The sequence below is a fragment of the Callorhinus ursinus genome, unplaced genomic scaffold (genome assembly GCF_003265705.2).
Source record: "Callorhinus ursinus isolate GAN/ISIS: 27379988/994484 unplaced genomic scaffold, GSC_fseal_2.0 scaffold20, whole genome shotgun sequence".
Taxonomy (NCBI): Eukaryota; Metazoa; Chordata; class Mammalia; order Carnivora; family Otariidae; genus Callorhinus; species Callorhinus ursinus.
The window spans coordinates 24,283,628-24,309,434 of NW_027397082.1; the positions used below are offsets into that span (position 1 = coordinate 24,283,628).

Here is a 25,807-nt window from a genome sequence, read left to right on the forward strand (position 1 = left end):
GTATAGACCACTCAGCTTAAGAAATAAAACTTTAGGGGCACCTGGCTGGCTCAGTAAGTAAAGCATGCAACTCTTGATCTCAGGGTTGTGGGTTCAAGCCCCACATCGGGCATTTGGTTACTTAAAAAAAAAAAAAGTAGTAAAACTTCACCCATTGAAGTACCTGTGTAACCCACCAACTTTCTGTTTCTTGAAGTCTTTCTTCCTTCCCTTATGCCTGCCTAGGTCATAGGAGGAGGTCATCTACTCAGATTCCCCATTCTTTATTCCCCTTGCACACATGCACACGGATCTTTCTTGTTTTAGTTTTGCTGATAATCACTATAGATAAATGGAGAGCTATCATGAAAAAAATCAACGTGGGAAAGTTACAAAGCTTACAAAGTTCTTACAGTAATATCTGAATCCTGGGCTACAGTTTGACCCCCCCTGAGATACTGGGAAATGTGTCTTCTCACTTCCACCTTTATGATTACGATATACCGAACTTCCAGCCCCACCCCAGTTTATAGTAGACACAGTCCAGGCAAAATAATAACTACCTACTCCCTTGCTGCAAAGGAGAAAGCTTGTGTTAGAGGACCTACAGACAGCTGATACTCAGGATTCTAGAGTTTTATTCTACTCAGAAGGAACTTATAACCATTTCCTCACAGCAGAAAAAGAATACAGTTCAACAATCTAGACAGCAGTGGTCTTAAACTGGGAAGAGGGCGCCCTGGAAACACAAAGAATACTTTCCAGAGAGTCCATGGTACACCATCATGGATTATTTTAAAGGAATCCATTCCCATATCCTCCATTTACACATTTGCTTTCTACACATGGTTTGCCTAAGAATGTTTACTCGTTTGCTTTCTACACATGGTTTGCCTAAGAATGTCACTACATTCACAGCAGCAAGTGAAAGTCACAGTCCTCACTCATCCTATAATTTATGATGGGGAACTGCTCTGAAGAATGAAATGTGAAACAAAAGGATAATTCGAAATACCATTTGGGGAAAGCCCATGGCTTCCTGTCACAGGTGAATAGAAATAGGACTGAATTTCATTACTTGTAGAACAGAAATGAGCAGTAACAGCTTTCATTTGGTGACCTCACCTCTTCCATACCACCTTCTATCAAAGAATGCACAGCCACTGAGGGAGAGTCCCAGGGAGAACAAATAAAGAAAACAGTAATATAGATTGGTGCCCTCGGTGCCCTTCTTTTAAGCTGGTTCACAACCGGAATATGAACCATTACCAATTTTTTTCAAGATATACTAAATTCCAGAAATAAAACTTTTGTGTGATTTATTGATTCAGCATGTGTTATTCATTAATGTAATTAATTAAAAACCTAGTTCGTCAAATAATATCATGAAATATATATTCCAACATAGTTTATACTATTCTCTTATCTCATAAAATAAATCTGATTTGGCTGACTGGTGTGCCATTAAGGTTTGGCATTATCAGGTTATATTGTGGTCATTTTACATGAATTCAAAGAGCTAATCTGCATAATTTGTAAAATATTAATGTAGGGCTTGTTCATATATATATATACATATATATATTTTTTAAGATTTTATTTGACAGAGAGAGACACAGTGAGAGAGGGAACACAAGCAGGGGAGTGGGAGAGGGAGAGGGAGACGCAGGCTTCCTGCTGAGCAGGGAGCCCGAAGCAGGGCTCAATCCCAGGACCCTGGGACCACTACCTGAGCCGAAGGCAGATGCTTAACGACTAAGCCACCCAGGCACCTGTTTTCTCTTGTTTTTTTTTTTAAATTAAAGTACACTTGACATATATTAGTTTCAGGTGTACAACATAGTTATTTGACAGCTACATATCTCATACGTTTTTTTTTTAAATGGATGATATATATAAAATCATTATATTGTTTAAATTTCATTGGCTACACTTTTTAAAAGAGATACAAGAGTTTTATTTTAAAATAATACTTAGCAAGTGCTAAACATTAAATCCTTTATAAACTCATGATGAAAGAAATTTAAATGTCAACTTAAAAATGTGAACATTATAAGGGCACCTGGCTGGCTCAGTTGGTAGAGCATGTGACTCTTGATCTCAGGGTTATAAATCTGAGCCCCATATTGGGTAATTTTAAGATTACTTAAAAATAAAACCTTTTTTTTTTTTTAAGATTTTTATTTATTCATTTATTGGGGGGGAGGGAGGGAGGGAGAGAGAGAGAGAGAGAGAACCAGCAGGGGGAATGGCAGGCAGAGGGAGAAGCAGACTCCCAGCTGAACAAGGAGCCCGATGCAGGGATTCGATCCCAGGACTCTGGGATCATGACCTTTGTATAAACAACAAATAAATCATGTTACATTAAAAGGTGACAAGTGCTACAGGACAAATAAAGGGGGGAAGTGCCAAGTTTGGGAATGGGGCAAGTTTTATATTAAGAAGATGGTCCAAGTAGTCCTTATGGAGAAAGTGAAATCTGAATGAAGAGTCTAAACTCTCTTGCTCATGTATTATGTCATAGAATAGTAAAAACATTATGTAATTTTCACATTTTTAAAAGATTTTATTTTGGGGATGGCTGGGTGGCTCAGTTATTAAGTGTCTGCCTTTGGCTCAGGTCATTATCCCAGGGTCCTGGGACTGAGTCCCACATTGGGCTCCCTGCTCACCGGGAGCTTCTCCCTCTGCCCCTCCCCCCTGCTTTTGCACGCGCTCTCTCTCTCTCTCTCTCTCTCTCTCTCGCTCACTCTAATAAATAAAATCTAAAAAAAAAAAGACAAAGGTGAGATGATGAGGTTTTATGACTTCCAATTAAACATGGCAAACTGAACACTCACATTTTTCTTTGATCCCTCCCAAATCCAACTAAAATGACGTTAAAGAAAAAAAATAAATATTAGCCTAGGAGGACAAAGAGAATGGAAAATAATATAAACAGTAAATAAAAACGTCACTAGCATTCTAGAAATTGTAACTAAATGGAGAATGTTGAAACTAAGATATCTGCAGAGGAAGCCAATAAGCAGCAAACCAATTCTGCCACAAATCTGGAAGGCTCAGAAACTGGAGTTATCATGCCACTCTGAAATTGGGGGGTAAGACTAAAGTTCCAACCAAAGGATCGGTTGAAAATGTATAAAAGGAGCAAATCCCCTCCTCTATTCTGTACGGACAGGTGTCTATCTTTCCCAAAACCCAACATAATAGAAGAAGTTTCTCTCTAGAGGCACAGGCACAGGGAGGAGGCACCATACCAACAGCAGTGGCAATTAATACAAGTTTACAAACTGAATAATAAAGCCCCCAGTAGCTCTCCCAGAAACCTGGCAGGCAGTCTCGCAAGCCCCTGGGAAGATTCGTCTCTGGGTCAGTTGACAGGCCCAAGAAAAAAAGACGGAGAGATACAGACATTTGGGAGCTAGTACAACATAAGATACTTTGATAAGATAGATAAAATGTTTATATTAAAAAACCAGATTGAAGCAAATACTTACATAACCAACATCAGGTCTGTAACACGTATATGCCCCTAAGATACTATGTAAGACATCATGATATGGGCCGCCCTTAGGAGAGAAAAATGAAACGTCAAACTATACAAATACGTGTCTGTAAGTTAATTCCCAAATAAGTAATTTTTAAATAAAGTTCAGCATTTCCTAAATGAGTAGTTTTAGTTAGTATATTGTATCACTGTCAGAAATATTCTAAATACACTCTGTAAGATGTGTTCTCTAAAGAATTAATAAAAATATTTAATCCTGAACAACAACAAAAAAAGCCAAATAAACTCACTTGATGGATGCAAGTTATACAGTCTGTGTACTATTTTAAAGATTTCTAGATTTGGTACAATAAGATTATGATGAAAACAGACTGTTTCATTTCATACAATACAATTTTAGCAAAAGGAAACCATCAAGCTACATCAAATTAAGTTTATTAATAATTTTAATCTTAATGGATAAAAATTTTTATTTCATTTTATCAATCTAAATAAATTCCATGTGTGAAACATAAAGTACATACAAAATGTAATCACTTCTCATAAAGTATAAGCAACTCAGACAGCCTATGCACAAAATCATTTTTATGAACCATTTTTTCGTATTTCAAAGTAATTCTGGAAAACTAAGATTTGGGAAAATGTTCTTTACATTTTACCAATTGAGTAATCAAAAATGTTAAAATTCAAATATCTTACAGAATAAAAACTAAGACAAAGAAATTCACCTTAATGAATAAAGATATTATGGGCTATGCTAAATGCAGTGCATTCAGTCAATGGGACAAAATAAAAGAAATTCCTTTAGAATTTTCCTACTAGTTTCACACTTTTATATAAATGTCTCTAATTTTTATAGTTTTGCCTTTTACAAAGGCATTTGAGAATTTGTTGCCTTGGATTACAAAAAAATTTAAAAAGTAGTTACAACTGATTAGAAACCCCCACCTTCTGAAAGATGTAAAGGGATGGAAATGTACGGGATATGTCCAACTTAATTAACTCCAGACTGGCCTCCCGATCAGCAACAGATACACCTGCATTTGTCAGGTAGATAAAATTAAAATGATTACTTGGCTATACCCAGTTCAATCTTGTACATACAGAATGATCCCATAGCATTGACGATATGTTACTTAAAGAAAGTTAAAAGATGAATAATAAAGAAATTTAAAGAAATGCCACACAGCTTTTGCTGGAACTTAGAGCAATTCTTACATGAAAAAAATATTTATATATTTATCAGAAGGGTTTATGAAAATTTCTACTTCCAGTTTTTATACAAGGTAAGAGCAGACTATCACTCCCACAATAACAACTGGGAAAAAAAAACAAGTAAGTTTCAAATAGCACAAGGTTTTTAAAAAGGCATTAAGTGGAAAAAAAAAAAGGCATAAGAATGCTGTGGACACAGAGAGGTCCAGAGGATTTAAATCCCAGAAAGAGAGAGCCATTTTTCTTCCTGGAGGCATGTGTCACGTCTGGGCATGAGTTCAGGATTGAGTGTCCACAGACAAAGGTACTCTGTTTGGGAAAAGAGAGACCAGAAGAGCTTTTTCATGGCCAAATATGACTGATGTGATAGAATCTGGAGGAACCTGAATGTATAACTTGTTTACCCCTGTGGGACTTTTGCCGAGTGTTAGTAGTGCAAAAGGCTGGGCTGGAAAGGCAGAAGGAAATCACCCAAAATTACCAGGCTTTTGGGAGAGTATCTCAGGAGAGGGAGAAGCCTATAATGAAAATAGGACAGTTCTTCCTACCAAGATGTTTGAAACCCATGATGAACTAAGTTTATCTAAAGCTGAAACCTCAGCCTAATCTAGCTCAGTTACTGATTGAACTGAGGTGATAATCCAACTGCCTGACAGAAAACAGCATGCTTCCTCTTCAGGGGAAACATCAACTTCAGGTGACTGACAGAGAGTAAAACATTTTAAGATATGCAAAGAAGCAGGAAAATATGACTTATAATCAAGGGGAAAACAAGCCAACAGAAGCAGACCTGAAGATGACCCAGTATTGGAATTAACAAACAAGAATATTAACTGTTAAATGTTAAAGAAAATAGAGAAAAAGATGGGGAGGAATGTACGGAATGGAAAGATGAAGAATTTCCACAGAGAAATAGAAGAATCTATAAAAAACACCAGATGGACATTCTAGAATTACAAAATATATTATCTGAAATTAAAGACTCATTGGAGAGATCTAATAGACTGGATATAGGAAAAAAGAGGATTGGTGAAAATTGACTTCAGGTCAATAAAAATCATCTAAACTGAGGCACAGAAAGAAAAAAATTTGTTTTTTAAGCGAAAGACTTGTAGGACACTGATAAATGGTCTAACATACATGTCCAAAAAAGAGTAGAATTGAGGCAGAAGTAGTATTTGAAAAAAAAAGTTAAATGACAACTGCAAATTATAAATACATAGGTAATAAGAAATAAGTAATTTAGACAGAGTACTGTTTCTTTTCTTTTTTTTTTTTAAAGATTTTATTTATTTGAGAGCGAGAGTGAGAGAGAGAGAGAGCACATGAGAGGGGGGAGGGTCAGAGGGAGAAGCAGACTCCCCGCTGAGTAGGGAGCCCGATGTGGGACTCGATCCCGGGACTCCAGGATCATGACCTGAGCCGAAGGCAGTCGCTTAACCGACTGAGCCACCCAGGCGCCCCAGAGTACTGTTTCTATCTGGAACAATTCTTCATTACATGCAATTAATTTCCACTAAAGTGCAACTTTTACCACTTAATCATGACAAAAATGGCTCAGAAGTAAATGATTATTTTAATTCTTATACTTTCAATACTTCATAAAATGAATTCAAAAAGAATTATGAAACAGCTAAGGCCTTTCCATTGTAAAGCTTCTTACATCTTCACCTTCCCTGCACTTTTAGTTTCCCACAAATAGCTGACAGCTAACAGGTCTCAGGATGACACTTATATGAACCGTTCTCAAAATCAAATCTTCTCTCTAACCTTGTTTAGTCAATTTTCTCCACCTTACTGTTCACTCTTCTAAAATAGAAAGATGAGTATTCAAGGAATTTAATAGAGTTGTTTACATACTCATAGAAAACCACTCTGCCATATATACCACTTCTCTATTCTAATGCATGTTCATTTTTAGAATTTTACTTACTGGCAAGAGACGATTGTTTGCTATCTATGAAGTAGAACAAATATAGAAAGAAAGGTGACTGATAGACAAATAGCTCTCCATTATTCAAGAACAAGAGATGGCTGAATAAATTTATCTATATTTAATAAATAATGATAACAGGAAAAAAGTGTTCCTATCTTCTCCAAAATGATTAGGGAAAAAAACTGAGTGGAGGGAAAGATGAGGTCTATGAGTTAATTAAATGAACAAAGGCTAAGGCATGATAAGAATTATAAATAATGTATTAGGGAGTGAAAGTCAGTGAGTAAGGAGATAGGTCCTAAGTGAGGAGAGAAGACCACCTATCTTTAAGTTAAAAGTTGGCTTAAAAATACTTCATTTTTTTTTAATTATTAGTCTTACTGTTGTGAATAAATCTTGGGTTCCGAGGTCCAAAAACCTGGGTTTACATCACAGCTTCACTGCTTACAAGTTAACTACTTTGAGCCTCAGTTTCCTCTTACACCATTCAGGATAATACCACCTACTTAAAAGGGTTATTAACATTAAAGGAGATAATGTTGTAAAGCAATTACTACAGTTCCTGACACATGATAAAAATCACACTAGTATCTTCACTGACTGGATTTTCACCCAGAAATTTTTATTAAAAAAAAAAAATAAGTAAGTCACACCTTCGGTATCATTCTCTGAACTTGTTTCACTGAAGCTTTTCCACCGTTCTTTTGCTCTTGAGAGGAAGATTTCATAAAGTTCTAGGGGAAAACAAAATAAAAATTAATAAATAGTAGGAAAAATAGATTCGTATATTTTAACTTTTACTCTTTTATTTCCTGGCTATGGAAAAGGTTCATTTGTAAACCTGGGGCCACACATGGAACAAGGCAGCTTTGAGAGTTAAATGCCATGAGAAATAAAAACATGGAACCATGGGATCACTTGGAGAGTTTCCTAACTCAGGTGGGGGATAAAGGAAGACTTCTTAGAGGAGGTGATGACCGAGCTGTCCCATAACGATTAAATACGAGTTTTATAAGTGAACAAGGTGGAAGAAGGCATTCTAAGAATTCTCGTCATGGGCAAAGTCACCAAGAGAAAAAAGAGATCATGACTTATATGCATGAATTACAAGTGATTTCAGGACTCTTAGATTATAAGGGGTGAGGGAGGAAGAGGAGATGATAAGGTTGGATGACAGAGGCAAGCACTAGTTGCTGACAGGACAGGACCTGAATGGCATGCTAAGGGGGTTAGATTTTATCCAGAGGTGCAAGGGTATAGCACACTCCGATCTGTGTCCGTTATGCCAGCAGTTATGTTGTGGGTAGGTTGAAGCTGAAGTTTTGCTGAAGGGACGTTAAGAGTTTTATTATAATAGCCCAAGCAAAAGATGAGACTTGAACTTGAGCAGTGACAGTGCAGCTGGAGAGAAGAAATGAACACAAGAGAAACTCAGAAAGTAGAAAAAGCAAAACTTGTTGAAGGAGAGTAAGGGGAAGAAGGCAGACTCATTAGGACTCCCAGGTTTCTGGCTGGGGTAACTGGGGTAGCTAATAATGCCACTGAGAGAATGAACACAGAAGAAGCAGCAAATTTGTGATTTGTGGGAAGGAGGAAGGTGGTAAGTTCCGTTTCAGACAAACTGGATCTTAAGGTGGTGCATGCACACTGGAGAAAGAGTTTGGGAGCCATCAGTATAGATGATTAAAACCATTCGTAAAGTGTGTCCAGGGAGATTATTCATGGCAAGAAGAAATGAGAAATATGGATTTCCAGGAAAGACAAATATTTAAAGGGTAGACACAGGAAGAGGCACAACCGAAGAATAAGAAATGCAAAGAAATAAAAGAGAACCAGTTGTCCTAGAAACCAAAGGAAAAGAGCATTTCACTAAGTATACATAGGATAGGGAGTTGCTGCGTGACACTGCACAAGTTTCTTAACCTCTTCTAACCTCAGTTTTCTCATTCATAAAGTGGAGATAGTACTAGTACTTACATCCTGGGGCTTTAAGTATTAAATGAAATAATAAATGCAAAATCTTGAAAGCACTTAGATGTAAGCCACAAAGAAGGAAGTGATCAACTATCCAGTATCATATAGCAAGACAAAATCTGAATGAAAAGTGCCCATTGGAATTTATAGCACGAAGGTCATGGGTGACCCTGGTGGGAGCAACATCTGAGGGGGGAGGGGGCAGAAGCCCAATTGCAGAGATCTGAAGAATCTATAGAATATAGCTTCTAGCTAACAGACTGGATATATGGGGGGAAATGAATTCTCATTTAACTTTTACTTTTAAAAATAGAGAAAAATCCTATTACAGCTCAGGTCTCCCTTTACATAGCAGGCATCAAAAATGTGGCAAACTGAAGAACTTGATTCTACCAAAACTATTACAACTGGAAAGATAGAAAATAAAAATATTGTACAGTGGTCATCCAAATAGCTACAACAGAGAATGTACATATGAGGCAGGAAGAGATGCTTTTGCAAAAGGAGTACCATTGTGGAATAGCAGAAAAATGATTTTTGCAGTCAGTCAGACCTACATTCAAATACCAAATTTTCAGTATTTGGGACTTTAAGAAAGTTACATGGTTACTCTGGAACTTGGCTCTCTTCATTTGTAAATTAATGCCTATTCATGGGAATACTGATGATTAAACAAGATAATTTTCATAAAGCTCCTGACAACTTACTGACCCTCAATAAATGCTAGTGCTTATTTTCCTTCTCTTTTGAAACTGGTTTCTCCATAATGATACTGCTATCTAAAGCTACCTAAACTTCAGATTTGGTCAGAGGGCTTACATTAAAAAATCTCTACTCATATCTTTTTATTTTAAGTGCCCAATCACTTTGAGACTACCACTTTATGCATCTATATGCAGGACCTCGATACAACTTTAAGAACAGAAGAAACAACTTTTTTTCTCAATTCTCAGACTTTAATTGTCTTTACTTTCGAACTAACCATTACTGATACTCTAAATTACAAAAAAAAAAAAAAAGATTTCAATGACAGATGAACAGCAAAAAATATTTCTTACCAAACACCAACATTTATATATTGCCTAAAATGCCAGGAACATTTTTGCTTCGATTAATCTTTTTTAAAAAGTTTAAAGGCAATACAACAAATATGATTTTTTAAAAATTCAAATAGTATAAAACAGTGTAAAATGAAAAATAAATTTCCTTCCCTCAGATGTAACTATGCAGAAATCTAAAGATGAAAATATGCAGGCACAAGTATACACAGATCTATCTTCCTCTTAAAAAAAAAAAAGTGTGGCAACATATTACAGCACTGACCTGCATCTTGCTTTATTATATTGGAAGCTACCCCTTATTAGGAAAATAAATCTGCTTCAGTTTTTTTTTTAAGCAACTGCACAGTATTCCAATGTATGACTGTACCATAATAAGTATTCTTATATTGCCAAGAATCAGATCTTTAAAAAAAAGCTGACTAGATATATTTCAAACACACTCTTACTATTTTGATCTCTTCTCCCTTCTGTTCATTTTTCATTACTACTAATCGTTTAGAAAGAACATTTTTTTAAAAAAGTCAAAATTTCTATTATTTGAGTCCATCAATAATTTGATAAAAGAGGTAGATATAATTTTTTAATTTAGATATACAATTTTTTTGCAGTTATCAGGTACCAAACTGAAGTTCACAATTTCTGATTTCAAACTGATAACAAGCCACATCCAGTTTCACTATTCTACTCATATTTTAAAGCTGTCCTGGAAGAAGAAGGGCTCACTGAATAAATCCTCACCTTTGGGAGTCACAAAATTGATCTAATAATAAAAATATGGTAATGCATTTTAAAACATCAAAGGACATCTCTCCAGGGAAGATTTACAGTGCTTATCTACAATAAGAAGACCTGCACCTCAGTTCAATTCCATTCCTGACTCCACATGTCTCATTTATGTTATTCTGAATCTACAAATGTAGAACTTGAAGCAGACTTAAAGATGTATCTTGGATATGAATTGAGAACTCTTTGAGATCAGTGTATGTTTCACTTTCTCATTTTCTGACAATGATGATATTGTACATACTCTTAGCAAATTTCACTTTCACTATGATTTTATATTACCATAAATAACTGTTAGAGCAATCCTTTGAGACAGCTAGTAATCTAACTCCATTTACAGATGAAGAAAACTAATTCTCTTAGATGTTAAGTAATTTGCCCAAGGTCACAAACCTAATGCATAGTGGAACCAAGATTTGAATCACATGTGACTGACTTTAGAACCCTTATTCTTATTCTCTATTCTACTATTCTATTCTTACTCTACTAACCCTTCTTCTACTATTCTCTAATGGTTATAAATTTCATGATTAAAATAAATAGGTAAAAAGTCAAAAACTGTTAAAAGTCATTAAAAGGAAACAAAGTCATCAAAAGTAAATTTACTTCAGGGTGCCTGGGTGGCTCAGTCAGTTGCTCTTGAATTTGGCTCAAGTCATGATCTCACTCAGGGTTGTGAGATCAAGCCCTGCACTGGGTTCCATGCTCAGGGCGGAGTCTGCTTGAGTTTCTCTGCCTCCCCCTCTTTCCCTCCTCCCATTCACTTTCTCTCTCTTGAAAAGAAATAAAACCTTAAAAAAAGTAAATTTACTTCAATTGAAATTTAGCTTCCTTCCTACCACTAATAAAAAAGAATGATCACCTAGTCCATTCCTGAATACAGAACTGTTTAGTGGAGAAAATATAAAATTACTTTCAAAGTAAATGACCTAGTTATGTTACCAACTTTATAAATTTTGAGCTTGGAAAAGAACTTTTTGATTACACTATCACAAAAGGTTAATACCAACTTCACCAATATTTTAATGTAGAAGGTATGAGGACAGTTAACAATCTAAAGTCAAAGTTTGCAACAAAACTACAAACCAAATTTCAAATAGCCCTCAATATTTTATCACCTCATCTGTATGTAAAACCGATTCCTAAGACTTTAAACAATTACAATATGTCCAACAATCCTTAATGTCAAGGATTTTAGAGTTCTGACTATAATGTAAAAATATTTCCTTTTAATTAGTTTCAAGCACAGAGGGCAAAACAAACCTTTGTTTTATTTGGAGGGAACGGTTAGGTTAGGTTAGACTCCAACCTTTTCTAAGCTAAATTAAAAACTCTTAATTCTTCCTTCATTTATTTATTTTTTTATAAAGTAAACTCCTACCCCCAACATGTGGCTTGAACTTACAATCCCAAGATCAAGAGTTGCATGCTCTATTGACTGAGCCAGCCAGGTACCCCACTTAATTCTTCCTTTAAATTATATTTTTAAAATTAAAAAAAAAAAAAAAGTCTGGTTAAAGTAAGATGTTCGTTATGGGATACTTGTGAAAATCAATGTTAAAAATCATTCAGAGGGGTACCTGGGTGACTCAGCTGGTTAAGTGCCTACTGATTTTGGCTCAGGTCATAATCTCAGGGTCCTGGGATTGAACCCCACATCGGGCTTCTCACTCAGCAGGGAGTCTGCTTATCTTCCTCTCCCTCTGCCTCTGCCCCTCCCCCTGCTCATGCTCTCTCACTTTCTCTCTCTTAAGTAAATCTTTAAAAAAAAAATCATAACCATGCCATTCAAAGTTGGCATCACTTTTAAGACTAAAGATAAATATTTAGATTTTTGTTATAATTCTGTCCAGTTATATATATAATGCTGATTTGCTACAATGGGCATCCTTGTAAAAAAGCTTTTGTACCCAATTCTGATAATTTTCTTATTCTTAGAACTAGAATAAATAGGTCAAAGATGATTTTTTGAGGCCTTTGATAAATATTTCTATATTATTATCAGTCAGACCCTATGTGGGTAATTCTCATTTATTTTAATCACTTTTGAGAGGTAAAAAACAGTACCCGGATGTTCTTTTAACATATATATCATTGATTTGGCTATCACTCAGAAAATGATTAAATAAATTATAGTACAGCCAAACTGTGGAATACAGTGCAGCTATGGTACGCATAATGTACATTTGTATGTAGTGACAAGGAAGGATGTTCATGGCAGATTATAGTGTGAAAAAAATAAGCCATGGAATAAGCTTATGGCATACATTCTTTTTTGGGGGAAAAAGAAAAGAAAGAGAAGCCTTAAACATATCATATGTTGATGCACATTTTTTTTTTTACGTGCATAAAAAACACTAAACTGCTAACCTGTAGTTGTAGTAGGATCAAAAGCAGGAGTTTGGGTAGAAGAGTGGAAGAAACATACAATTTGTACCTTACTATTGCTTGACTTTTAAAAAATCAGTATGTAAATAACGTTTTTTAAGTAACAGCAACAATCTATACCCATTATTATACCAGAGTTCCTAAGTCTTCCTGTGGTACCACTGTCTAGCACTGTCATTATCACTCAGACCTATTTAGCACTTTTTATTATTAACTACTTTATATTTTCCTCTATCACATATTACTTTAATTTTATCTAACATTTTTTACTGTATCAAAACTACTTTACATTTTACTTCTATCTTTTAAGGTTTTTAAAAAGCATAAGAAAATAAAACAGTTCTTTGAGAGTCTTCTTACTTCTTTTTCTATTTTTTAAATTTGAAATTTTCAAATTAAAAAAATCTAAAAGGGATGTAGGAAAAGAAACTTCTGGCCTTCCACCAATATTTATGTTTTTTTGAACAGAGGGGAAATCTTTCCACAATTAGACTATTTTATTTTTCCTTGTATATACTTTATATACTTATACATCCACTGCTACCTAGAATCCCAGAAGTTACCTGCAGTGAAGATATCTGGATGTCAATAATATTACTGATGGTTGTCAACTAAAGGAAAGCCCATAAATCTTATTTATGTAATAGCTTACTCATTAAATCATACCAGGTTTTAGAGGGAGTAGGAATGAAGCATGCTCTTAAAATGACATTATATATGGTAATGTCTTTTTAAATGGCCAATCTACTAATCTGCTTTGTAACTCTGGAGATGGCTATTCGTACGTGTGGGAGTAACTGAATATAGAATACAAACCAGGAGTGATATTTAGTTCATTTCCTACAGCTAGACTCCAAACTTTCCCACGAACACTAGGGGGCAATCCCTGCCACCACAATTCTCGAACTCTTCTCGTACTACGCCTAGAATTAAAGGGGGAGAAAAAAAGGAGAGAGTTACTTTTTATACCAAAAACACTAGTTGCATGATGGTTTACCCAGTCTGTGGCCAAGTGACTGAATGATTTTTAAGAACATGGTTAAGTATATGATGCATTCTTTCTGTGGGGTTCATGTTTGTAGGCAACAGAAACCTAAAGAACACACAGCACCCTAAAGGAGGACAACAGTAATTTAAAGGGAGCTGCCTTCTACAACTGCCACTTATAGGGCACAATGAGAGAATCAGAAATATGTGGACAATCACAAAAATCAGGATAAAAGGAACATAAAAATCTGTTGTCAACTCAGTACCAAAAAGAAAACCACAAGGTATTTACTATGGGTAAGGCCCTTGTCTTTGAGAGGCAGTGTAGTCTGCTGAAAAGTGTAGGCTTTAGAGTCAGAGAGACCTGAGTTCAAATCTGGTTTAACTATTCATTAATTGTATAACCTTGGGCAAATCATTTAACCTTTCTGACCTTGAGCTTCTCTATAAGTGGGAGTAAAGGCTGTAAGAATCAAATGTGATTACTTATGTAAAGAGCCTAATTTGCTGTCACATTGTACCAATATTCAACAAATTTCCTATGCATATCCTACACTAGGCACTGCAGAATACATCTCCCTCCTACCCTCCAGTGTAGAGGGAAAATAAGGCATGTACAAAAACATTATCAGAAAATAAAAGGCAAAGTAAAGCAAGAAGTACTTGAGTCTCAAACTATAATGGGACGTTACAGAAGGGAAAGATCATATATAGCATAGTTATGATTATGAGAAAACATACTAAAAATCTTTAACATTTAATAAATGCATCTTACAATGAATGTACATATTTAATATTTTCTTTGCAAAAACCTGCTATTACATCAATAGTGCATCTTGTGACAGAGGATATGTCAGAATTAATATGGTAACCGAGGAAATTAACATTTCATGGATCAACTAGCACTTCAGATGGGTATCATCAAAGGACAGGTAAGACTCTGACAGGCACAGAGGCTGGTGAGGAAGGGAGGTATTGGAGATTGAGGAATTTATAAAATTAAAGGCACAGAAATAATCACGAAATTTTTCAGACACTGATTAACAGTATCATTTAGCCGAAGCATAAGATACATGTTGGAAGTAATAAAAATAGAGGATTAGAAACATGAGATCTTTGGAGACAGACTGGAATTCAGGAAAAGTCTGCTTACTTACATTACTTCCCAGTTGGGCAGTATTTCATTGATCCAAATTACCATTGCACTTGCAATATTTTCTTCTTGTTTAAATCGTTCTTTCATTATTTTTTTCCTTTTATAGGCTTCTTTAATTTCTGTTTTAAACAAGCAAAAATTATTTCAATACAAAAAAGATCATATGCCCTTCTTCTACGTAAGTCTAAAAAAGAGGCATTAAAAATGATATTAGGGGTGTCTGGGTGGCTCAGCTGGTTAAGCATCCAACTTTTGGTTTCTGCTTAAGTCATGATCTCAGGGTCATGAGACTGAGCCCCTTACTGGGCTCTGTGCGCAGTGGGGGGAGTTTGCTTGAGATTCTCTCCCTCTCCCTTTGCCCCTCATCCTGCTCACGCTCTCTAAAATAAATAAATGAATCTTTTTAAAAAATGACATGAAATGACATTAAAAGATAATTTTGCCAATGGCACTATTATAGTTAACCCTTTCTACTATGATGTCTCACTTTACTCGTTAGATTGAAACTTAAAAAAACCCTAACATACAAACATACACAATACTCCTCTAAAAATCAGATGTCACAATTCTGAAACAAGAGATGCTTCAAAAACAAAAGTGATAAATATATACATATTTATATATATTTTATTACATAGTATATAATTATACATAACAGAAAATCAGAAGTCACAATTTTGAAATAAGAGATGCCTCAAAAAGAGAACAGATATGTACATAAAATAATTATATATGATAAATATAGAATGTTATATATTATAATCATATATAATGATATAGAACATGTCATATTAATACATTTATTACATACTATAGATCATAGCATATATTAACACATTAATATAAATATATAATTATATATAATGCTTTATATATATGTTTGTTTATAGTTATAATTTTAGACTCAGTGAGGACTTCGGAGTCAGCTAGCCAAAATGTTTACTAATTGTGTTTCACAAATGCCTCAGAAATCATTTTAAGGGGCAAGCAGGAGGCCAAGTAAGCAGCTCCTCTTTCTTTTATTTGTCGTATGTATTCAGACTCTATATAAAGTTTCTTTTTTTTTTTTTAAAGATCTATTTTATGAGAGAGTGAGCAGGGGTTGGGGGAAGGGCAGACGGAGAGGGAGAGAATCTCAAGCAGACTCCCCACTGAACACAGACCCTGACTGAGGTTCTCAAGCAGACTCCCCACTGAGCACAGAGCCTGACTGAGATTCAATCCCACAACTCATGAGATCATGATCCGAGCCAAAACCAAGAGTCAGAAGCTCAACCAACTGAGCCACTCAGGTGCCCCTATATAAGGTTTCTCTGTAGAGAGTTCCACTGCTTTTAAAACAAAAAAGTGTTAAAAAAAATAATAATGAACTAAACCAAAAAAGATTTTAGACGAAATCTAGTCAACCTGACCTCTGCACTTCAGACTTGAGGAAACTAACATTAGGTTTATTTACAGAATCATATCCAAGTAGTGTCAAAGAAGATTAAGCTATTACCTTCTTTTTTGGGGGGGTTCTTTTTAATTTAAATTCAATTAATTAACATATAGTGTATTATTAGTTTCAGAGGCAGAGTTCAGTGATTCATCAGTCTTATATAATACCCAGCACCCAGTTACCCCATCCTCCCACCCTCATCCCCTCCAGCAACCCTCAGTTTGTTTCCTATGATTTAAGAGTCTCTTACAGTTTGTCTTCCTCTCCAATTTCATCTCGTTTTATTTTTCCCATGTTTGTTTCTTTTACTAATCAGATCATGCTGTATGTATTGTTCTTTGATGTAAATTTATTACCTTCTGATTTCCCAATTTAATGTTATTTCTACCATACATGTTGTTAGGATCATGTGTTTATCAATAATGATCTTAAACATTAATCAACTAGTAAAGTCAAAATTCAGAGTCAATTAAAATTTGTTGGGTATGTCAGGAATATTTCAAATTCTAGACAGTAAAATAAACTCAATCAATGTTTAAACGATTAGGGCTTTCAGAAATATGTAACTGCCCTTATAGGTTTCTAATAACATTAAAAAATTATTTCCAAAATAGTGCCACAAAATAGAAATCTATACTATGATAGTATTCCACTAAGTTAAATCAAATATATACAGCTGTGTAATATTTTCTGAAAATGTATCCTGAACTAACAGTACTTAGTAAAATAAATACTGTTAAATTATACTTACGTTATACTTTTTGGTTGGAGGAGAGAACAAATAAATAAATGTGCATATTTATATACCAGTAAATACATTTATGTGCCTGCCGAAATGACACAACTGGGATTCTACAGAGACTCCATTAAGTCACAAAAGCAAATTCTAATTTCAAATCGTATTCTCAGAGTCATACAGGAAGTTACCTTAAAGTGTTAAAATTAATAAATTATAAAATATTAAAAGTTTAAAAACTGTAAAAGTGAATTTCATGAAATAAATTCATATCATGTCCATTCATAAGTTAAAATAATAGTCCAAGGTTTATGACTGCAATTACAAGAATCCTCTTAGATAGTCTGCTGCCTTTCTCCTATTAGTTTTGTAAAAGTACTTGTAGAAAAAGTATGACATTTTTTATAAAGGTTTTTATTTGTCAGAGAGAGAGAGTGAGAGAGAGAGCACATAAGTACAAGCAGGGGGAGTGGCAGGCAGAGGCAGAGAAGCAGGCTCCCTGATGAGCAAGGAGCCCGATGTGGGACTCGATCCCAGGACCCTGGGATCATGACCTGAGCTGAAGGCAGACAGATACTCAACCGACTTAGCCACCCAGGCATCCCTGACATTTTGTTTTTAACAACAGATTTAGTTAGAAAAATAAGAAATCAGCATCATCTTAAAGATGAACTTAAACAAACTTTCATCATCTACCTTCCTGCTGAAATTAACCAACAGGTTAGCTTCCTAACTGACATTAGTAGATTAAATATACCAATTGGAGTTAAATTTTATACCTCGTTTTTTAGCCTCAGCCACCATTTCATCATATTCTTGTCGGTGACGTAAAGCTTCTTCCACAGATTTGGCAGGTAGATTTCTGGGGGGAGAAAAGTTTTAAGTCAGTTTTTAAAAAACTAACTTAAATGTATAAACTTCTTCCTTTTTATAGCCAAATACAAAGAATTTCTATCTTAACCTTCTCATTTCATACCTTAAGGAAGTACAAGGTTGAAAAGAATTCTGCATTTTCGAAAAGAATCAGAATCCAGGTTGCTAGTATTTGTTATACAAATGTTACTATATTTATATGTCTGATGTACATATTTCTATATTATTTAAATGTGTTAGATTTCAGCCAATATTTCTAGGTTATTTGTTAAACCCACTTACTAGTTTTTTTAGTCAATTTTTTTTGAGGTATAATTTTCATACAATAAAATGAATGAACATTTTTCAAGAATACAGTTTGACAAGTTTTAACAAATGTATATACCTGGGCAACCAACATATTAATCAAGATACAGAACAGTTCCATCATTCTACAAAGTGTCCTTATAACCTCTTTGCACTCAATACTTACCCACTTCCTACCTTAGGCAATTACATCTCTGATTTCTATCTCTATACATTAGTTGGCTGCCTTTTAATTTTTTTTTAAGATTTATTTATTTTAGAGAGAGAAACAGAGTGAGCGGTGGGGGGCGGGGGAGAAGAGGGAGAGGGAGAGAAATCCTCAAGCAGACTCCCCACTGAATGTGGAGCCTGACACGGGGCTGGATCCTAGGACCCTAAAATCACCACCTGAGCCGAAACCAACAGTCCACGCCTAACTGACTGAGCTACCCTGGTTGCCTTTTAATGAATTTCAAATAGATTCTTTTGTGTCTAGCTTCTTTCGCTGAGCATGCTTTTGAAATTCAGCCATGTTATTCTGCATATTAGTAATTCTTTTAATTAGTATTTAATTAGTATTTAATTGGTGAGTAGTGTTCTATTTATCCATGTGGATAAACATTTAGATTGTTTCCAGTTTAGGGCCACCACAAATAAAACTACTATAAATATTCACTTCAAGTCTTTGTGTGGGCATCTGCTTTCATTTCTCTTGGGTCAATACCTAGGAGTAGAATTCTTGGGTTATATGGTAAGTGCAGGCTTACTTTTATAAATTGCTTCCTACTTTCAGAGTGTTAACAGAACATTCTACCTACAAATTTGATAATCAGTTAATCACTTGCATATACAATATTTTGGCTTATTAAAATTAATGGCTTTACAGAGCAGGTGATTTAGTTATATGATTAAGCAAAAGAAGTACATTTGAATATTACCACATACCCAAATATATCGTAATAATGTCCAGTTTGGGGAGTCAGGTTTTTTAATTGAAAAAAAAATTTTTTTTAAAGTAGGCTCCATGCCCAACGTGGGGCTTGAACTCATAACCCTGAGATCAAGAGTCACGTGCTCTGTGGCTGAGACAGCCAGGTGACCCTCAGCGTTCTGAATTATTTCAACAGGTTAGGATGGGGAAAGATATGTGACAAACTTTCAAATCATACATTTTACCTCTTCTCTCCAGTTAGATTCCTCAGGTATGTTGTAATAGGGAGGAACAACGGTCAGGGCTTCTTCAGGCCAGAATGGAATACGAGGGACCAGGCTTACCCTCTTGCCTCAAGTGGAAAAATGAACAGACTATTCTAAGCAGATACTGTCTAGACACTGGACAATAGGCAGCACAAGATAGTGATCCTTATGAGAAAGGAAACAAGGTAACGCTACAAATGCCTAACCACACAGCCGGGGGTTTCCAGGTCTCAGAGCTGGAAGAAGTACCCAGAGTCCCTCAGTCTTGCTGAGGTGAGTCCATAGCTAGACTTGGCAGATCAGAGTACAGAGAGAGGGGAGCTACCGAGGGGTCATCTCAAATTTCTGGCCGAGTACTATTTGTGCATGTGTGTGATTAAATTATGATAGCCAAGGAAAGAAATACCAGAAAGGAATAGGTAGAACATTCTCAAAGATCACACTGGGCCAGCCAGAGTGGAAAGACCTCCTAATAGATAGCGTATCCCGTGGAATCGTTAGGGTATTGCTTCAATAGTAAGGATACTAGTTCTAAACTAAAGACTCTTTTAGATTCACTCTAACAATGATTAGATTAAAAGGGGCAAGCCAATTCCAAAGAACTTTCTACGAGACTAAAGCCAAACAATATTTAAAGGAATACAAAAAATTCAGCATCCAGCAATGTAAAATCACAAAATCTAGTGTCCAATAAAGGTTACCAAGGAAGCAAAGAAGCAGGAAAATACAATTTATACTGAGGGAAAAAAACCAACAGAGATAGTGCAGAAATGTCAGATAACGGGATTGTAATTCAAGGATGATACAACTGCTATTATGAATATACTAAAGAAAGTAGAAGACAGAAGGAACATGATAAGAAAAACTCAAGATCCAAATCAAACGTCTATAGATGAAAAGTACAATTTCTAAACTGAAAAACACAAAAGATGGGCCTGACAGCAGATTATAAACTGCAGGAAAAAAAAGTAAGTGAGCTTTAAGATATAATAGAAATTTCGACAAAATGAAATAAAAAGAGAAAAAATATCCCTCAACCCCTGCAAAACAGCCTGAGTTGTGGGATATGAGCAATATCAAGCAATGTATGTTTGACTCAGAAGAAAGGGAGAGGAGGCAGACAAAAAAATAGCTGAATAAAGGCTACAATTTTTCCAAAGTTGATACAAAATTATAAATGCAGACACATTAGAGTTCAATGAACCCCAAACAAAAGGAACATGAGGAGAACCACACCAAAACATATCATGAAATTGAGGAAAATCAGAGATAAAGGAAAGTCTTAGAAGCATTCAGAGAGTAAAAGAATTCAGACAGCAGGCCAGCACTACAAAAACTGTTAAAAGAACATTCAGTGGGGCACCTGGGTAGCTCAGTCGGTTAATTGTCTGCCTTTGGGTCAGGTCATGGTCCTGGGATCAGCCCCACGTGGGGCTCCCTGCTCAGCAGGGAGTCTGCTTCTCCCTCTCCCTCTGCTCCTCCCCCCTGCTCATGCTCTCTTGCATGTATGGGCTCTAATAAATAAATAAAATCTTTTTTAAAAAGGGACATTCAGTAGAAGGAAATAATAGCAGATAGAAATCTAGTTACTCGGGCGCCTGGGTGGCTCAGTTGGTTAAGCGACTGCCTTCGGCTCAGGTCATGATCCTGGAGTCCCGGGATCGAGTCCCACATCGGGCTCCCTGCTCAGCAGGGAGTCTGCTTCTTCCTCCGACCCTCTTCCCTCTCGTGCTCTCTATCTCTCATTCTCTCTCTCAAATAAATAAAATCTTAAAAAAAAAAAGAAATCTAGTTACTCAAATTCTTAGCAGATAAAAGGTTGAAAGAAAAAAATAAAAATGTATGGAGGGATGTGATGGTTACTTTTGTGTGTCAAACTTTCTCACTCTCTCTCGCTCTCCCTCTTTCTACGCCTGCCTGCCTGCCTTAGAGATGGGACATGGGTCTTCTCCTTCCTTTGGACTTGGACTGGAAATTACACTATCAGCTTTCCTATTTCATAGCCTTGGGACTTGAACTGGACATGGACTATCAGCTCTCCTGGGTCTCCAGCTTGCTGATTGCAGATCTTCAGACTTCTCAGTCTCCAAATTCATGACAGCCACTTCCTTATAATAAATCTCTTACATATAGGATATATATAAAGAAGAACCTTAACACATGGCATTCCATTTCTCTAAAGAACACTAATACACAAGGTTCATAACATGTAAAGTGGAAGCATACTGCTGTAATGTTCTTATATATGTGAAATGGTATAATATCACTTAAAGGTAGTCCATGAAGAGTCAAGATATATATTATAAACTACTAATATTAAAAATATAGGCAATCCACCAATAGATGAAATAAAAAGTCAACAAAATATTTTATGCAAAAAAAAGCCAAAAAATAAAAGAGTAGAAATTTGATTGCCATCCTACAATAAAGACAAATTTCTCCATCTAGGTTTAAACACAGAATCCTTTCTATTAAGATTTAAAGAAAAGTGTGGAATCTCTTGGAAGATTTTCTAAAAGGAGAGTTGACTCAGCCACAAGAGACCTTTTGTTCTACCTGGTTTGTCCCAACTGCAAGTGCAAGGTCAGCATGAGACTGAAGTCAATTCCTGAAGGTGGTGCAATAGAAAGGTATGAACCTGGGTACTTGATGCATGGAGACACCATACTAGCTCTGAACTGCCCAACTCTGGGCCATGTATATATGAGGGAATAAATCCTTGCATGTTTAAGCCCCTATTAAGTCTCTTACTTGTAGTTGAATGTAATTGCTGAGTGATATACCAGTTAAACAATAATGCTCTAAAGGGCAAGGACCATCACAAACCTGACCTATCTGACTCCAACCACTCTCAAAATCCACTGAGTTCAGCCCTTACACTAGATTAATTAATCTTATGACTCCTAGTATTGCCTATCCTTAAACCTTACAAACTGATGTCGTCCAAAGCTGCTTCCTACCCAGGTCCTAACCAACCATTAAGCCCAATCCCAACCTTAAGTCTCTCTCATTTCCTTTTACAAACTATCCTGCCTGTCTCTCTGGATATAGTTTGGTACCACAAGAAAACAGGTTTAATGGTTTCTAAATTTCAGATGCTACTACTATGTAAAGAAAGGAGAAACCTTATTTATTGCAAGAAAATGAGACCACAGAAAAAAGAGAAAGAAGCTAAATATAAATCTAGTTTTCAAGTTAACAGTGATCCGGACTCAGTAATACTGTTTTCTCTTTTGCTCCCTCCAGTCCAGAGAGTAAGTATTTTTCTGAATCTATTAATCTTTTGACCTCATATTCCCTTCTTTTGCTTTTCTAGTCCTTCTAACATCCTTGTAATAAATTCCTCTATTAAAGTCCCTCTGTTTGAAATTACTATACTGGTGTCTGTTTTTCCTGATTGGACTCTGAACCTTTAAGATACAGAAAATTATCTGACTGATAGCTATAATTCATCTACCTTTGGAAATTTGTATCTTACCAACAGAGAAACAGCTTAATTCAAATTTTATTTCCAGTTTTTGAACTATAAATCTATTTTTTTTAAGATTTTATTTATTTGACAGAGAGAGAGAGCACAAGCAGAAGGAGTGGCAGAGGGAGAGGGAGAAGTAGACTCCCCACTGAGCAGGAAGCCCAACACAGGACTCGATCCCAGGACCCGGGGGTCATGACCTGAGCCGAAGGCAGACGCTTAACTGACTGAGCCACCCAGGCGCCCCAAAGTGTCAATCAGTTATGTGGTCAAGAGAAGAAACCATTAATGAATATTTAAGATGGCGTATCATGCTAAAATACATGATATGAACATTTGCTGCTTTTCAAAGGTATCACATAAAAGCCTATGCTTTACATTCTTGTCAGCCTTCACTTGTACCTTAAGGATTTCTCCATTTGGTTTGGTACTGTGTATGCAGTAATTCAGCAAGCCAGAAGAGAAGGAGGAGATAGCTCTATCCATTGGTGGTTTTAAAAAAGTCCTCTAAGTATCAGTGATTTAAAACATAGAAGAGTCAACTTGTATGGATGCTCTTACCTTCCTAAGGCTTTACTTTGAGGTGGATTAAGATAGCAATAGGCAGAGAGAAAATTAACCAAAGGATGAAATTACAGAAATTTCTACATTTGAAATCTTCTGAGACTTCAGATAATTAAATTCTAGAGTTGCTTCATATGTAAGGAAGTTCCGACTATAAAAACCTATGCAGTCGGGGCGCTTGGGTGGCTCAGTCGTTAAGCGTCTGCCTTCGGCTCAGGTCATGATCCCAGGGTCCTGGGATCGAGCCCCGCATCGGGCTCCCTGTTTGGCGGAAAGCCTGCTTCTCCCTCTCCCACTCCCCCTGCTTGTGTTCCCTCTCTCGCTGTCTCACTCTCTGTCAAATAAATAAATAAAATCTTTAAAAAAAAAAACAAACCTATGCAGTCAATGATTCTGGATGTTTCTGCAAAATTACAAAGGCTAAGAAAGGAAAAGTAGCACCAATTCACAAACTCCCTTTGCAAGAGGAAATTCTCCTCCTTCCACTATCACTGTGACCTATGAAAGAGGAAGTTTCCAACATCAATTTCATGCTGAGGAAAAACTTCTGCCCCTTTCTCTACCCCCACCCAGATGCTATCTCATAGATAAAGCAGTGGTATTGACAGAACTTGGCTGCATCCAGAAACAGAACAACACTACAGATTATACAAGTCTCTGCTCCAACTTCTCAGCCTATGAAGGGATGTGTGTGAACTGGCCCAGATCTGCTGGGGAGTATTCTGAGAGAGGATAAAGTAGGAAGTGCCATTTATTATTTATTTATTTTAAAAGTTTGTTTATTTTAGAGAGAGAATGTGCATGAGCAGAGGGAGGGGCAGAGGGAGAGTAAATCTCAAGCAGACCAGGCTGAGTGTGGAGCCCAGCGTGGGGCTTGATCTCATGACCCTGAGATCATGACCTGAGCTGAAATCAAGAGTTGGACGCTTAACCAACTGAGCCACCCAGGTGCCCTGGAGTGCCATTTAATATGCAGGTTGCACCCATGCATTCTCATCTCGTTTTATCCTTAATAAAGTCAAAGTTTTCATTCTCATTGGTTCTCTAGATCTGTTTTTCAACTGTTGAAGTAGAGGAGGAATGAGTGATCAGGTACTCCCATATTCTAAAGCATTTGTTTGTTGGCTTTAGGTACATAAATGGTAAATCATATAAATCACTTCCCCAAAAAAGACCCCTCCAATTTTAGAAAGGTGAACAAATTTTTTAATTAAATTGCAGCATCTCAGAACTGAGGGGAACAGATGCTGTCAAGTTGAATCTCTATATTATAGATGAACAAAATCACACAGAAACGGCATAGAAGCTATATTTATTATAATTCCCATATTAATTTCAGATAGCAGTGTGGAAAAGAAAGTCATTCTTTCCGTTGTTTATACATTTTCTGTACACTGAGATCTTATAAATTTACTGTGTCTAGTGTACTATTTCAAGTTCCAATTTTGTGGAAATGCTTGTATAAATTACAAAAAAAAATTTAAGAGAAGCAGAAGTCACTGAAGCTTGAAGTCAAAGACTTGATTGGATGGCAAAGATAAAGCCTAGTCCTTAAAGACTTACAGAAATAGGTTTGGCTGTATGAGAAAATATGGCATAAAGAAAAACATGTCCCCAATACTGTTTAGAACAGAACTTTTTGCATAGAATTTTTATGAACTCCTGGGAAGAAATGAATAGTCCTGGTAAAGAGCTTAATCCATTTTGGATGAACTTTAACAAATTTAAGAAAACTCTTCTGGGAACCTAGTCATCTACCTGCTCAGCTGGCTGCCTGGCGTCTGAAGGTCTTTAACCAGGTATTCTTTTCCTGCTTATCTAACCACTCTGAATTGGCCTGGTTCATTCTCCTCCCTGGCAGTAAGACGGAAATAAAACTCTGACATGTTCTCATAACTAAATTTCTGGAAATCTTTTTTTTTTTTTTTTTAGCCAATGGAAAAATAAATATGAACATGTTCACCAAGTCCTTTAAAAGGAGTGTCATGATCACAATTCTTATAGTGTGAAGGTATGCAACAGGAATGAAAAAAAATATATACTTATGTCCAACCTTTCTTCTCTCACAATGTCTAAAAAATACTCAGTTCAACCTCTGCCTGTTTGGCTCTAGATTCTTTTATTATGCTCCTCTTGATAATGGGTGGAAAAAGCTGCAGACCAGGAAAATGACAAAACAGGTTAGGAATTTTTACTTTGGAAGGAAAGAGAAGTCTAGAAGAAGAGAAAGAAGAGATCCAGAGAGCTCAAGAAGG

At 36.0% G+C, this 25,807-nt stretch overlaps 1 protein-coding gene across 6 annotated transcripts in view; it reads right to left on the reverse strand.

Annotated features, from left to right (window-relative positions):
• TBC1D12 (TBC1 domain family member 12) overlaps nucleotides 1-25,807 on the reverse strand; it is a 118,289-nt gene that overhangs the window by 8,828 nt on the left and 83,654 nt on the right. For all 6 annotated transcript variants that reach the window (XM_073904425.1, XM_025880879.2, XM_073904426.1 and 3 more), the window contains 6 exons: nucleotides 17,941-18,023; nucleotides 14,989-15,106; nucleotides 13,661-13,767; nucleotides 7,292-7,372; nucleotides 4,436-4,524; nucleotides 3,477-3,548 (listed from right to left, as the gene is read on the reverse strand). In XM_073904425.1, the coding sequence (XP_073760526.1) occupies nucleotides 3,477-3,548; nucleotides 4,436-4,524; nucleotides 7,292-7,372; nucleotides 13,661-13,767; nucleotides 14,989-15,106; nucleotides 17,941-17,965 (492 nt within the window). In that variant the 5' untranslated portion in view covers nucleotides 17,966-18,023. The remainder of the gene's footprint in view (nucleotides 1-3,476; nucleotides 3,549-4,435; nucleotides 4,525-7,291; nucleotides 7,373-13,660; nucleotides 13,768-14,988; nucleotides 15,107-17,940; nucleotides 18,024-25,807) is intronic.